Source organism: Molossus molossus, unplaced genomic scaffold (genome assembly GCF_014108415.1).
Source record: "Molossus molossus isolate mMolMol1 unplaced genomic scaffold, mMolMol1.p scaffold_m16_p_2, whole genome shotgun sequence".
Classification (NCBI taxonomy): Eukaryota; Metazoa; Chordata; class Mammalia; order Chiroptera; family Molossidae; genus Molossus; species Molossus molossus.
Window position 1 is genome coordinate 54,198,664 of NW_023425355.1, and position 16,341 is coordinate 54,215,004.

Below are 16,341 nucleotides of genomic sequence, written 5' to 3' on the forward strand. Positions count from 1 at the left end.
TTGAATATACATTAAAAGTTTTGTCATTTAAAGCTTACTTCAACATGATGAATTTATAAGTGCTGAATATATGAGGAACTCTCAAAACTCAAAAATAATGACAACTCAATAAAAACAAAATGAAAAACAAGATAGAGGAGCCAACTGTCTTAAAGGTTAATGCTAAGGTTATGAGTAAGCCTGGTATCCACACTAGAAAAGATTCACAGATTCTCAATGGACTGTGAGTAAAAACTCAATAGAACCTTTAATACCTACAGAAAGACTTTTAAAAGAAAAAATTATTATAGCTCTCTTTCCTTCTTTCAGGATTTTCCATTCTCCAAGCAATTATGGAAGCAGCAGTGCAAAACAACTGGCAAGTGACAGCAAGGTCTGTGGGAAACATAAAGGACATCCAGGAATTTAGGCGCATCATTGAAGAAATGGACAGGAGGCAGGAAAAGCGATATTTGATTGACTGCGAAGTCGAAAGGATCAACACAATATTGGAACAGGTAAGTTAGAGATTTATTCCACCTCAGCCATATGTTAAAATTTAACAGTTAAATCATTAACCTGAGGCAGTTCCTATTTCTGCTAATAAATTATGTAGCCCACCAGACTAAACATGCCAACAGTTTTTAAGAGTCTCTCTAATCCTTTGTTCTTCCCCAGTGGCTGCAATAAAAAAAAGAAAGAAAAGTAATTCTAAATTGTTGCAAACTGCATTACTATGATGAATCTGGAAGTCTCTAAATTTAATGCTACCTGTCAGATAAACACATCCTTCGACACCTCCGTTTCATAGATAGCTGACTCTTGAAAAGTAATCCCTTTTCTTTCCTATATAGTCCTTCCAGCAGGGAACAGAGAAGGAATCAGACAGGGCAGAAAGGTAGGGTTGTTTTTTTGTTTGTTTGTTTTTGTTTTTTCTGGAGCCTAATTGCAGAGTGTCAGGGCAGTATTCACTAGGTTTCAAAATTTGTAGATATTTTTTCAAAGTATCCCTCTGGCGAGGGGTGGGGACAAATGTGTAAGTAATTTAAGACCATTTTAAAGATGGCACATGAGAAAAAAAGTTCATGCTTTTTTGTTTCTTTCTTTAATTTTTGTTACTCCAGTTGGTTTCCTCCCTTTTTATGTTTTTTATTAATTTATTTTTGTTACAGATATTGCTCCTTTTTTCCCCATTTACACCCTCCTCCAGATCCCTCCTCCCACCCCCCACCAGCATTACTGTCTATGTCCAGTGGTTACGCATACATGCATATAAGTTCTGTGGTTTATCTCTTCCTTCCACCCATACCCCCTCTTCTGAATATTGTCAGTCTGTACACCACATGCATGTCTCCAGGTGTATTCTGTTCATCAGTGTGTTTGTTCATTGTATTCCACAAATAAATTAGATCATTTGATATTTGCCTTTCTCTGATTGGTTTATTTCGCTTAGCATACTACTCTCGAGGTCCCTCCATGTCATCTCAAAGGATAAGAGATCTTTCTTACAGCTGCATAGTACTCCATTTTGTATACGTACCACCACATTTTTATCACTCATCTACTGATGAACACTTGGACTGTTTCCAGATCTTAGCAATTGCAAATAGTGCTGCTATGAACATAGGGGTACCTATATTTTTTCTGATAGGTGTTTCAGGCTTCATAGGATATATGCCTAGGAATGGGATCACTGGGTCAAATGGCAGTTCAATTATTAATTTTTTGAGGAAACACCATATGGTTTCCCACAATGGCTGCACCAGTCTGTGTTCCCGCCAACAGTGTACTAGAGCCCGCTTTTCTCCACACCCTCGCCAGCACTTGTTGTGTGATGATTTGTTGATGGCAGCCATTCTGGCAGGTGTGAGGTGATACCTCATAGTTGTTTTAATTTGCATCTCTCTGATGATTAGTGATGCTGAACATTTCTTCATATGTCTTTTGGCCATTTGTATGTCCTGATTGGAGAGGTGTCTATTTAGGTCCTCTGCCCATTTTAAATTGGATTCTTTGTCTTCCTTTTGTTGAGTTGTATGAGTACTCTAAATATTTTGGAAATTAACCCCTTATCTGATGAATTGTTGGCAATTGTGCTCTCTCATATAGTGGGTTCCCTTTCCATTTTGGTGCTTCTTTCTTTTGCTGTGAAGAACTGTTTCTTTTGATGTAGTTCCATTTACTCATGTTTTCCTTTGTTTCTCTTGCCTTAGGCATTGTACCAGTGAAAATTATGTTTTATGTAATGTCTGAAATTTTCTTACCTACATTTTCTTCTAGGATTTTTATGGATTCACGAGTCATATTTAGTCTTGAGTTTCTTCATGTATATGGTGTAAGTTGGTAGTCTAACTTCTTCTTCTTCTTTTTTTTTTTTTGCATGGAGCTATCCAATTTTTCCAACACCATTTATTAAAGCGGCTGTCTTGATTCTACTGTATGCTTTTGCCACCTTTGTGAAATATTAATTGAGCATAATGTCTTGGGTCAATTTCTGGGTTCCCTGTTCTGTTTCAATGATCTACATGCCTGTTCTTGCGCCAGTACCAGGCTGTTTTTATTACAATGGCTTTGTAGTATAACCTGATATCTGATATTGTGATTCCTCCTACTTAGTTCTTCTTAAAGATTAAAGAGGCTATTCTGGGTCTTTTTGGTTTCATATAAACTTTTGGAGTAATTTGTCTAAATCTGTAAAATATGTCATTGGTATTTTAATGGTGATTGCATTAAATCTATAGATTGCTTTGGGTAGAATGGACATTTTAATGATGTTTATTCCTCCAATCCATGAACAAGGTATGTGCTTTCACTTTTTTATATCTTCCTCTATTTCTTTTTTGAATGTCCTACAGTTTTCTGAGAATGGGTCCTTCACTTCTTTAGTTAAGTTTATTTCTAGGTATCTTAGATTTTTTGCTGCAATGGTAAATGGGATTTTTTTTTTTTTTTACTTTCTCTTTCTCTGAGTTCATTGTTGGTGTACAAGAATGCCATCAATTTCTTGATGTTAATTTTGTATCCTGATTAGTTCTAGCAGAGATTTGATGGAGTCTTTAGAGTTTTCTATCTACAATATCATGTCATCTGCAAATGATGACAGTTTCACTTCCTCCTCTCCAATTTGGATCCCTTTTATTTTGTTTTCATGTCTAATTCCTATGGCTAAGACTTCTAGTACTATGTTAAATAAGAGTCTCAAAGGTGGGCATCCCTATCTTGTTTCTGTTCTTAAGGGAAATGCTTGTAGTTTTTGTCTATTGAATATGATGTTGGCTTTAAGTTGTCATATTTGGCCTTCATTACAACAAGATATGATCTCTCTATTCCCCCATTGCTGAGTATTTTTATAAAAAATGGGTGCTTGATTTTGTTGAATGTTTTTTCAACATCTATTGATAAGATCATATGGTTTTTATCTTTCATTTTGTTTATGTGGTGTATCACATTTATTGATTTTTAAATACTGTACCACCCTTGCATCCCTGAGATGAATTCCACTTGGTCATGATGAATCATTTTTTGATGTATTGCTGGATTCAATTTGTTAATACTTTGTTCATGATTTTGGCATCTGTGTTCATCAGTGATATTGGCCTGTAGATTTCTTTATTTGTAGTGTCTTTATAGTGTTTTGGAATTAGGATTATGCTAGCCTTATAAAATAAGTTTGGAAGGCTTCCATCTTCTTGGATTTTTTGAAAGAGTTTGAGGAGAATGGGTTTTAGTTCTTATGGCCTTCATTTTAAAGTCTATTTTTATCGAATATGAGTATTGCTATCCCAGGTCTTTTTCCCTTTACATTTTCTTGGAAAGTTTTTTTTCCATCCCTTCACTTTCAACCTATGTGAGTGTTTTGTTCTGAGCGGGTCTCTTGTAAACAACATATAGATGAGTCATATTTTCTAATCCATTTAGCTACTCTATGTCTTTTTTTCTGAGCATTCCATCCACTTATATTTAAGATTATTATTGATATGTACTTATTTATTGCCTTTTTTGTTTATTCTGGTTATGTTTCTTTCCTTATTCTTCTGCTTATTACATCAGTCCTTTTAACATTTCTCGGAGTGCCAGTTTGGTGCTAATATATTCCCTTAGCCTTTTTTTTTTTAAATCTGGGAAGTTCTTTATTCCACCTTCTATTTTGAATGATAGCCTTGCTGGATAGAGTAGTCTTGCATTCAGATCCTTGTTTTTCATTATCTTAATTACTTCATGAGAATCCCTTCTGGCCTGTAGTGTTTCTGTTGGGAAGTCAGCTGAGAGCCTTATGGGGATTCCTTTGTAGGTAGCCTGTTGCTTATCTCTTGCTGCCTTTAGGATTCTCTCTTTGTCTTTGGTTTTTGGCATTTTAATTATTATGTGTCTTGGTGTGGGCGTGTTTGGGTTTTTTTTACTTGGATCTCTCTGTGGTTCTTGAACTTGAATGCCTTCTTCCTTCACCAAATTAGGGAAGCTTTATGTCACTATTTCTTCAAATATATTCTCTAACCCGTGCTCATTTTCTTCTTCTTCGGGGACTCCTATGATGTGAATGGTATTACTTTTCCAGTTGTCCCACAGTTCTCTTAAGCTGTCTTTCTGTTTTTTAATTGTTTCTTTCTTTTGGTTTTCTGATTGGTTGATTTTTTCTACCCTGTCTTCTAATTCACTTATTCAGTCTTCAGCTTCCTCTACTCTGCTGATTAGTCCTTCGAATGTGTTCTTTATATCTGCTATGTCATTCTTCATTTGCAATTGGTTGGTTTTCAATGCTTCTATGCTGTTGAGCTTCCTCATCATTATTACTCTGAACTCTCCCTCTGATCTTGCTCATTTTCCTTTCATTTATTTCATTTTCTGACAAATGATCTTGTTCTTTCATTTGGGCTTTGTTTCTTTGTTTCACCATTTTGGCCGTCTCAGTGGGTTTTTGAGCCTGCCAAATTTTCCCTGTGGGTGTCAGTGTTCTGCCGGTTGTGGCTCCCTCTACTGGACTTGGATGAGTGTGTGAGGACCCATGTTAAATAGTACTGTCATGTCTTACTTTCCTGGACAAATTTGCAAGCCAAAAAAAGGTTTAGTTATCCTCTAGTTACTTCCTAGAGGCTATTAGTCTCCGTTACATGATAAGCCTCAGGTGGAGCACTTGGTAGCTCATTAAGCTGAGATGTTAATGAGCCTCAATTTGCATTTCTCTGGCCTGACCTGGTGGTGTTGGGTTTCTGCAGGACTGGTCATTGCTTCTCCCCAGGACTCTCAGAAGGGGCTCTTTGAGTAATATGGCTACTGTCCTGTGAAGGAGTGATTCAGTACAGAACTCTTGGCATTCTCCACTCCCAAGCCAGGAGCCGTGGAATTTCTCCACTCAGTTCTAATCCAGTCCACCCTCCCTCTGCTGGAGCCCAAGGTGAATGGCTGTAGCTGATTTAGTGTTTATAAAAAACCCCACTTTCTCAGCTGGAAGCACACACCACTAAAACAGCTCTCTGCTGCTGTCAGTAGGCTCCCAGACCCCTCCCATGTGCCTCTGCAATTCCTATCAGGCTCAATTTGGTGTCCCTTGTTGTAGTTGTTCTGTCCAGCTGCTCTTAAGTTGGCTTTTCCTGATTATTTGTCTTTATTGTAGTTGTAAATCCAGTTTGTTCCTGGGAGATGGACTGTGTAATTTCTATTCCCTCTGCCACCATTTTTCCCAAGTTCATGGTTTTTAAAATGTGAACATAGTAAAAAAGATTTATAAAATGTAGACTAGAGAAAAATACTATTCAGTGGGCAAATATATTAATTATTATGCTTGGATATTTAAATTTGAGATTAAAAATATTAGAAGCAATGATTCACCCTAAGACATATGAATACTCTGTTTGGAGTAGAGTCAAATTGAAATCTGGTGCAAGTATCTTATTTTCCTTAATAGTTTCATCGCCAGTTAATAACAAAGTGCCTATGCTGCCATAAACAAAACTCTAATGGAAACTTTTTCATTCTAATTCCATCCAAGGGTACCTGGGGGCCAAAACAGCTTCAGAAATTGAAATTATGGTGAGGAGCCATTGCCTGGAGAGCTGTTTTATGGCTAATTAAATATTAACAATTTGTCATGTATGCCTCCATAAGGAGAGAATGCTAAAAATAGGTAAAAGGAAGGGGAGGATGGGGGAGGGGAAGAGGGAAGAGAGAGGAAAGAAAGGAAGAAGGCAGAAAGAAAAAGAGAAAAGAAAGAAAGAAAGAAAAACTGCTGACTCTGCATTTCAGAGATACAAAGCTGTTCCTTTCTTAAAAACAGCATCACATGTCACAGAAAATTAAAGCACTAGCCTGGCTAAATCAAATTTCCCAACTAACACTCTCTTGAGTTATCCAAATGATCCACCCCTCCCTTCCAAAAAATTGTTTTTTATTTTATTTGATCTTAAAAGTTAAGAATCAGGTCAGTGATGTTGGTGTATGTACTATATGTCCTCTAAAATTTCATACCAAAATAGCCCTTTAGAGGGTGACCTACTTAATAGCATACAGCAGAGGAATATCCACCTTGCAGTACTTTGTTTTCATTCTTTTGTACTAGGTGACTTTGGCTTTCTGAATATCTTACATTTTTCTAAATTTTTTGGGTTTTATAGGACCTTATACTGGAGTCTAAAATATCGCAGCATGAAGTAATAGAAAAAACAGTAGGTAGAATTTTGAATTCTATGTAGCTGTGGTATGTTATGCACTTAAATATCTATGCCTCATCTGTCTCATCTACATAATGGGGAAAATAGAATTTGCTCTACCTCACATGTTGGTATAATTGCTTCAAAAAGCATAAAACAGTATGAAAAATAATCATCATTATTACTAAACACTTTCAGGAAAACTAAAGTGACATTTTTTGAAAACCCTGTTCTCTCTTTTCATGTCTCACTTTCTATCTTCCTTTCTTCTATATCCTTCAAATATCCTTCTATATTCTTCACAGTATCCTTCAAAATACATTCTACACAATTTTTTAGGGAGTATTTCACAAAGAAAAGTTTTAGCAACATCCATATAAGGCTAAAGGGTTAATTTCACTTATTTTTTTTCTCTCTTTCAAGAAATTCTCATAAAACTATCAACTCATGATATTTTTTCTCTACCATTTAAGGAATTTCTACTAGACCATAATTACTTTCAGGTAAAGGTCATTTTTGTCTTGAACAGAGTATGTGGCCCATAGTGTTGGGTGGAGAGATAAATGGGTAGATGAATGTATGGGTGGGTGAATACTGAATAAACACATTTTAATAAGTTTCACTATGATTTTGCTATGCTTCCATCAATGGAAAAAATACTACCTGCAGCCACATGATATGATTATTAAAACATACATTTTTCTCAAAGGTTTAAGATGGTGGCTCACTGCTCAAGCTTATTCCAATGATACCATGAAATTGCCAAAGTTTAGTTTTTTTGGTATAAAAATCAATTTCTCATTAAAGAAATTGTTTGAATTAAGTAACATATTCAATATATTACTTTAGAGAAACTATTTTTAAAATAAATATTATACTAAGATACAGACATACCACTTTTCTCATTGGTTCTTTAATTAATTAATTAATTTCAATTAATTAATTTATTTTTGTTACAGCAGAGGAATATTTCTCCATTTTCCCCCACTGATTCACCCCTCACCATCCCTCCCTGCCCTGTCCCCAGTTTGTTGTCCCTGTCCACTGTTCATGCACACATGCATATAAGTTCTCCCCCCCTCCTCCAACCCCTCTTCTGAGGATTGTCATCTGTACCCTACTTCTACATCTCTGGGACTACACTGTTCTTCAGACTGTTATGTTCATTATATTCCACAAATAAGTGAGATCATATGATACTTGTTTTTCTTTGCTTGCCTTTGTGGCTGCGACTCAGAAAAAAATTGAGCACCCTCCAAATCAAGGGTGTCCCCACAGAGTTCCAATTCTGTCAGCCCCCCCCCCTGCTGGAGCCCACGTGAGTGGCTGTAGCCAATCCAGTGCTTTGTTCCAGCCCTCTGCACTGTGGCGCAGGCTTGGTATTTTATCCCCAAGGGCACTGCTAACAGCTAAGTTCACTGCTGTTCCTGGGCTCCCAGCCGGTCACTCTATCTTACTTCCACAGATCCTACCAGTGTTTCTGATTATATGGTCCTGTCCTGCTACTTTTCTGTTGATTTTTTTCAACGATTTGTCTTCATTTTAGTTGTAATTCCCGTTTGGTCCTGGAAGATTGTCTGTGTAGCTTCCATTCTTTCTGCTGCCATTTTTTTATTTGTCAAAATGCAGACTCTTTAATCAATCAATTTTTCTTAACTGCTCCAGGGGGTCATCTTATTTTATTTATTTTTTTAATTAATTCTTTCATTTTTGTTACAGATGTTTCTCCTTTTCCCCCCCCAGATTCCCCCCTCCCACTCCTTCCCGAACTTGTCTCCAGCTTTGTTGTCCATGCCCATTGTTCATGCATACATGCATATAAATTCTGTGGTTTATCTCTCCCCCACCACCCCGTCTTTGGGGATTGTCAGCCTGTACCCAACTTCCACTTCTCTAGGATTACTCCATTCCTCGAACTGTTATTTACACTATATTCCACAAAAGAGTGAGATCATGTGATATTTGTATTTCTCTGCTTGGCTTGTTTTGCAGAGGATAGTAACTTCCAGTTCCCTCAATGTCATCTCAAAGGATAAAAGATCTTTCTTTCCAACAGCTGCATAGTACTCCATTGTGTATATGTACCGCAGCTTTTTTATCCATTCGCTCTACTGATAGACATTTGAGCTGTTTCCAGATCTTAGCTATTGTAAATAGTACTGCTATGCACATGGGGTAAATATATTCTTTCTGATTGGTGTTTCAGGCTTCTGTTTCAGGGTATATTCCTAGAAGTGGGATCACTGGGTCAAATGGAAGTTCAATTTTTAATTTATTCAGGTAACACCATATTGTTTTTTATAGTGGCTGCACCAGTCTGCATTCCCACCATCAGGGTACTAGAGTCCCCTTTTCTCCACACCATCGCCAACACTTGTTGATTGATGATTTGTTGATGGTGGCCATTCTGACAGGTGTGAGGTGATACCTCATTGTTGTTTTCATCTGCATCTCTCTGATGATTAGTAATGTTGAGCATTTCTTCATATGTCTCTTAGCCATTTTTATGTCCGGTTTGGAGAGGTGTCTATTTAGTTCCTCTGCCCATTTTTTAACTGAGTTCTTTCCCTTACTTTTGTTGAGCTGTATAAGCACTCTAAATGTATTGGAAATTAACCCCTTTTCTGATGTATCATTGCCAATTATGCTCTCCCACAGAGTGAGTTACCTTTCTATTTTGGTGATTATTTCTTTTGCAGTATAGAAGGTGCTGAGTTTGATGTAGTCCCATGAGTTCATTTTCTCCTTTGTTTCTCTTGCCTTAGGTGATGTATCACTGAAAATTCTGCTGCGTATGATGTCTGAAATTTTGTTGCCTACAGTTTCTTCTAGGATTTTTATGGATTCATGAGTCACATTTAAGTCTTTTATCCATTTTGAGTTTATTCTTGTGTAGGGTGTAAGTTGATGATATAGTTTCATTTTTTTTTGCATGCAGCTGTCCAAGTTTCCAAACACCATTTATTAAAGAGGCTGTCTTTACTGCACTGTATGATCTTGCCACCATATTAATTGAGAATATTGCCTTGGGTCCACTTCAGGGTTCTATGTTCTGTTCCACTGGTCTATATGCCTGTTCTTGTGCCAGTACCAGGCTGTTTTGATTACAGTGGCTTCGTAGTATAATCTGAAATCTGGTAATGTAATCCCTCCAACATTGTTCTTCTTTTTTAAGATTGCTTTGGCCATTCAAGGTCGTTTTTGGTTCCATATGAACTTTTGAAGTATTCGTTCTAATTCTGTGAATTATGTCATTGGTATTTTGATGGAGATTGCATTGAATATATAGATTGCTTTGGGTAGTATGGGCATTTTAATGATGTTAATTCTTCCAATCCATGAACAAGGTATGTGGTTCCACTTTTTATCTTCCTCTATTTCTTTTTTTAATGACCTGTAGTTTTCTGCGACTAGGTACTTTATTTCTTTGGTTAAGTTTATTCCTAGGTATCTTAATTTTTTTGCCGTGATGGTAAATAGGATTGTTTTCTTAGTTTCTCTTTCTGTGAGTTCATCACTGGTGTATAAGAATGCTGTTGATTTCTTGACGTTAATTTTGTATCCTGCTACTTTGCCAAATTCATTTATTATGTCTAGTAAATTTTTGATGGATAACTTGGCATTTTCTACGTATAGTATCATGTCATCTGCAAATAATGACAGTTTCACTTCCTCCTTTCCAATTTAGATCCCTTTTCTTTTTTCTTCCTCTCTGATTGCTGTGGCTAAGACTTCCAGTACTATATTAAATAAGAGTGGCGATAGTGGGCATCTGCATCTTGTTCCTGTTCTTAAGAGAAATGCTTTTAATTTTGGGCCATTAAGTATAATGTTGACTATAGGTCTTTCATATATGGCCTTTATTTTGTCAAGATATAATTTCTCTATTCCCAGATTGCTGAGCGTTTTTATCAGAATGGGTGCTGGATTTCTTTGAATGTTTTTTCAGCATCTATTGATATGATCATATGATTTTTATCTTTCATTTTGTTTTTGTGGTGTATCACATTTATTGATTTCCAAATATTGTACCAGCCTTGCATCCCTAGGATGAATCCCACTTGGTCATGTTGAATAATTTTTTTGATGTATTGCTGAATTTGATTTGCTAGTATTTTGTTCAGTATTTTGGCATCTATGCTCATCAGGGATATTGGTCTGTAGTTTTCTTTATTTGTAGTATCTTTTTCTGGTTTTGGAATTAGAATTATGCTGGCCTCATAAAATCAGTTTGGAAGTCTTCCTTCTTCTTGAATTTTTTGAAATAGTTTGAGGAGAATGGGTATTAGTTCTTTTTTGAATGTTCAGTAAAATTCTCCTGTGTAGCCATCCGGGCCTTGGGTTTTGTTTGCTGGGAGAGTCTTGATTACATCTTCAATTTCTTTTGTTGTTATTAGTCTATTCAAGTTTTCTATCTCTTCCCGATTCACTTTTGGGAGACTATGTGTTTCTAGAAATTGGTTCATTTCACTTAGATTGTCAAATTTGTTGCCATATAATTGTTCATAGTATTTGTTAACAATCTTTTATATTTCTCTCGTGTCAGTTATTATTTCTCTGCTTTCTTGTCTGATTTTGTGTAATTGGGTTCTCTCTCTTTGTTCCTTGGTGAGCCTAGCTAAGGGTCCATCGATTTGTTTATCTTTTCAAAGAACCAGCTCTTTGTTTCATTGATCCTTTGAATTGTTTTTCGTCTCCATGTCATTTATTTCTGCTCTGATCTTTACTATTTTTTTCCTTCTACTTGCTCTGGAGTTTTCTTTCTAGTTCTTTAAGTTGTGAGGTTAGAGAGTCTATTAGAAATTTTTCTTTCTTCTTGAGATAGGCCTGTAGTACTATGAACTTCCCTTTCAGAACTGCTTTCACTGCATTCTATAGATTTTGTGTTGTTGTGTGTTCATTTTCATTGGTTTTCAGGAAGTTTTTAATTTTTTCTTGATCTCCAGATCCCACGGGTGACTCGATGGCGCTGTCCCTGGTGGGTTGCGCAGGCCTCTCTGGTGCTTCAGCACCCCACAGTCCCTGTGGGTATCTAGATTGTGCAGTCCCTGCTGGGTTACACAAGCCTCTCTTGTGCTGCAGCACCTCACAGGTCCTGAGTGTAACTAGATGGCATAGTCCCTGTTGGGTCACACAGGACTCTGGTGTCCCCACACCCTGTAGGTTCCCCGGTTGAGCAGCTGGATGGCACCAGTTTTTCTAGGACTCTGGCTCCCCACTGTTCTGGTGAGCTACTGGACTGCACAGGCCTCTGTGGAGCCCCAGGTCCTGCCACTGGTGGCTGGGGAGTGCTGCTGCTCCATGGGTTTTAACTCTTGCTCAACTTTTGCTGTAGTGTTTGGGGTTGGGTCTCAGCTGCTGGTCTGTGCTTCTGTTTCCTGGGGATAAATGTCTTCTCCCAAGCCTGTGTTGCTGGGGGTATATCTTGACTCTGATTGGGCTGCTACTATGGGGGACGGTGCTCCGTTCTGGGCTGTCTGCAGCTTTCATGACCAGCACCTTGGGAGCTCCACTAGTGTGCACTGGTCTGTGTTGACATGGAGTGTTTACTGGTTTGATGGTGCCAGGTGCACTGGTGGGTTCAGGTTGCTGGGGCCCTAGCCACTCCCACTTCCTCCTCCCAGGGAAGACCAGGAATCTTCCAAAATGGTAGGACTTCCCCTTGGGGCAGGGAGAAGCACCCTGAAGGGCTGCTTACCATGGTAGCCGGCTGCTGTCATCCACAGCACAGGAAACTTCTGCTCAGCATCTCTGCACTGCTTGGGTTTGGTCGTCCACCTTCACGTCCACTCACACTCTTTCACACACTCTGATCTTGTGAATTATTTTTTTTAGTCTCTATGTCATTTATTTCTGCTCAGACCTTTACTATAACTTTTCTTCTACTTGTTGTGGGTTTTTCTTTTTGTTTACTTTTTAATACTTTAAGTTGTAGGGTTAGAAACTCAGGAATTTTTCTTGTTATTTGAGGTAAACCTGTAGTGGGATAAACTTTCCTCTCAAGACTGCTTTTGCTGCATTCCATAGATTTTGTGTTTTTGTGTGTTCATTTTTATTTTATTCCAGAAAGTTTTTAATTTCTTCTTTGATCATTTTGATAACCCATTCATTGTTTAATAACATACTATTTAGTCTTCAAGTGTCTGAATATTTTGTATGTTTTTGTTATAATTGAGTTCTAGTTTCATGTCATTGTGATCTGAGAGGATGCTTGATATAATTCCAATCTTTTTGAATTTGTAGAGACTTACTTTGTGTCCTAACATATGGTCTATCTTTGAAAATGTCCCATGCACACTTGAGAAAAAATGTGTATTCTTTAGCTTTGGCATGAAATGTTCTGTAAATATCAATTAGGTCCAACTAATATAGTTTGTCATTTAAGAACTCTGTGTCTTTGTTAATTTTTTGTCTAAAGAATTATCTACTGGTGTCAGTGGGTTGTTAAAGTCACCCATCATGATTGTATTGCTATTGATCTCTCCCTTGAAGTCCTCGAGAAGTTTTTAAATATATTTTTGTGCTCACATATTTGGTGCATATATGTCTAACAGGGTTATATCCTCTTGTTGGATTGATCCTTTTAATATTATGTAATGACCTTCTTTGTCTCTTATTATGGCCCTTGGTTTGAAGTTTATCTTATCAAATAGGAATATTGGTACATTAACTTTTTTTTTTTTTTTTCATTTTAATTTGGTTGGAAAATTTTTTTTATTCCTTCACTTTCATCCTGTGTGAGTCTTTTTTTGTGAGGTGGGTGTCTTGTAAAAAGCATATATATGAGTTATGTTTTCTTATCCAATCAGCTACCCTATGTCTTTTGATTAGAGCATTTAACCCATTTACATTTAAGATTATTATTCATAGATACTTATTTCTTGCCATTTTTATTTTATGACTGTGATGCTCTCTCTCTCTCTCTCTATTTATTCTCCTTTTTACAACAGTCCCTTTTGCATTTCTTGCAGTGCTGGTTTGGTGGTGGTTAACTCTTTTAGCATTTTTTTTTTTTTTTTTTTTTTTGTCTGTGAAGCTCTTAATTTCACCTTCAATTTTGAATGATAGCCTTGCTGGATAGAGTAGTCTTGGATTCAGACCTTGCCTTTCATTACTTTGTATATTTCATGCCACTACCTTCTGGCCTGCAGTGTTTCTATTGAGAAATCAGTTGACAGTTTAATGGTAGCTCCCTTGGAATTAAGTTTCTGTTTCTCTCTTGCTTCCTTTATGGTTCTTTCTTTGTCTTTAATGTTTGTTAATTGTGATGTGTCTAGCTGTGGGTCTTTTTGGGTTCATATTGCTTGGGACTCTCTGTGTTACCTGGATTTGTGTGACCTTTTTCCTTCACCAGTTTATGGAAGTTTTCTGTCACTATTTCTTCAAACAGGTTCTCTATTCCTTTCTCCATTTCTTCTCCTTCTAGAACCCCTATAATGCAAATGTTGTTACATTTTGTATTGTCCCAAAGCTTCATTAAACTCTTCTCTTGCTTTTTAATTTTTTTATCTATTTGATGCTCTATTTGGTTGTTTTTTTCTGTCTTGTCTTCTACGTTGCAGATTCAGTCTTCAGTTTCTTCTAATCTACTATTGAATCATTCTAAGTTATTTTTTTTAAAACAGCTATGTCATTCTTTCTTTCCTTTTTATTTTTTATTCATAGCTTCTACCTCTTGTTTTAGCTGATGTTGTTCCCACTGAGCTCTACAAAATTCTTATTTAGTTGCTTCTAGTTCTCACCAAATTGAGCTCCCTTAAAATCATTGCTTTAAATTTTTTATCTGACAAATTACCTTCTTCCATTCCCTATAGTTTCTTTTCTGGTGATTTCTCTTTTTCTTTCCTTTGGGTGTTGTTTCTTTGTCTCAACATTTTAGTAGTCTGGTAGTTCTAGGCCTAGTGAGGTATGTTGGAATGTGTAGGCAGGTCAGTGTGTATCAAATAAGACTGCTGTGCCTCCAAGACTGTTTTATTGTATGGTGCTTGTTGCCTGTTATGGCTCCTGGAGGACTGACAACTGGTGGCTGATTTGTCTGTTGTACAGGTCTCAGCTCCCTGAGTCTTGCTGCTACTTGGGCTGGGGCACTGCTCCTGAGCAGCATCTGCTGATGCTGCTGGAGATGGGTCTCAGCTGCTGATCTGTGCTGCTGCTGCCTGAGGGTGGAGGTCCACTCCCAAGCCTTTGCTGCTGGGGGTGTGTCTTGGCTTTTATGCCTCAGCTTCTGTTGGGGTGGGTCTCTACTCCTGCCCAGTCCCTGCTGCTGTGGGGCATGGTGCTCGGCTCCTGGCCAGTTGCAGCTACGGCAGCAGGTACCTCAATAGCGGTGCTACTGTGTGCTGGTCCATGTTGACACAGTGGGGTCCACTAGTTCGATGGTGTAAGGCACTCTGTTGGACTCAGGTCACTGGACCCTAGCTGCTCCCCACTTTCTCCTCCCAGAGAAGACCAGAAATCTTCCAAAATTGCACAGTCTCCTGGCTGTGCAGGAAGAAGCTCACTAACGAGCTGCTTACCATGGTAACCGGCTGCTTTCTGTTTATAGCACAGGAATTTTCTGCTCCATGTTTCTGCACTGCTCAATGTTTGTCATCAACACTCACGTTCACTCACATTCTCTCTCACACTTGCTCACAATCTCACATACTCACCCTTGCTAAGGCCCTGCTTGCTGCCATCTCCCTGAATCTCCAAAATCAATCTTACCCGTGTGTTCTTTATATCTGCTATGTCATTCTTTATTTCCTATTAGTTGTTTTTTAATATTTCTATATATTTTCTCATGCTGTTAAGCTTCCTCATGATAATTACTCTTAACTATCTCTCTTATATTTTGCTCAATTTCCTTTCATTTATTCCATCTCTTGTCTAATTATCTTTTTCTTTCATTTGGGCTTTGTTTCTTTGTTTCACCATTTTGGCTGTCTCAGTGGGTTTTAGTGCCTGCCAAATTTTACCTGAAGGTGTTGGCGTTCCATTGGTTGAGGATCCTTCAACTGGGTTTGGATGAGTGTGGGAGGACTCATGTTAAACATTACCATCAAGTCTTACTTTCCTGGGTATATTTGCAATTCCAGAAAAGTTCAGTTATCCTCTTGCTTTTTGTCTGAAGGCTATTAGTTTCAGTTACTTGATGAGCCTTTGGTTGTAACCCTCAAATAAATGAAAAAATCCCACAGCTGTTCAGCATAAGTGGATTTCCAATGGGTGGGGCAGATGCTTGCTAGCTGTTAATGAGCCTCAATTTGCATTTCTCTGGTATTGCCAACTGGTGTTAAATTTCTGAGGGAGGGACTGTTGCTTCCTGCAAGGGCTCTGGGAAGGGGCTCTTTCAGTAACATGGCTATGGTCTTATAAGTGCGTGATTTAGCACAACACTCCCAGTGCCCTCCCTGCTCTTTAAAGCTTGAGTCTCTCCACATGGTTCCAATCCAGTCTGTCCTCCCCCTGCTGAAGCCCAAGGTGAGTGGCTATAGCTAATTTGGTGCTCTGTCCCAGCCCTCTGCAGCTGTGGAGCTGGCTTGGGAATTTAACCCAGATGGAGCTGCTCACAGCTAATACAACTGCTCTCTGTGGGCTCCCAGCCTGCCCTCTCATGCCTCCTCAGTTTCTACCAGGCTTGATTTACTGTCCTCTTTCTTTCCATGGTTAAACGTGTCCTCTCCAATTGTTTTTCTATTGGTTTTACTAGACAATTTTACTTTATTTAAGTTGTAGT

General features: G+C 37.9%; 1 protein-coding gene across 2 annotated transcripts in view; it reads left to right on the forward strand.

Moving 5' to 3' along the window:
- The window catches only part of GRIA3 (glutamate ionotropic receptor AMPA type subunit 3), a 536,255-nt gene that overhangs the window by 245,227 nt on the left and 274,687 nt on the right, over positions 1 to 16,341 (forward strand). For both annotated transcript variants that reach the window (XM_036271251.1, XM_036271250.1), the window contains exon 6: positions 310 to 497. In XM_036271251.1, coding sequence (XP_036127144.1) covers positions 310 to 497 — 188 coding nt within the window. The remainder of the gene's footprint in view (positions 1 to 309; positions 498 to 16,341) is intronic.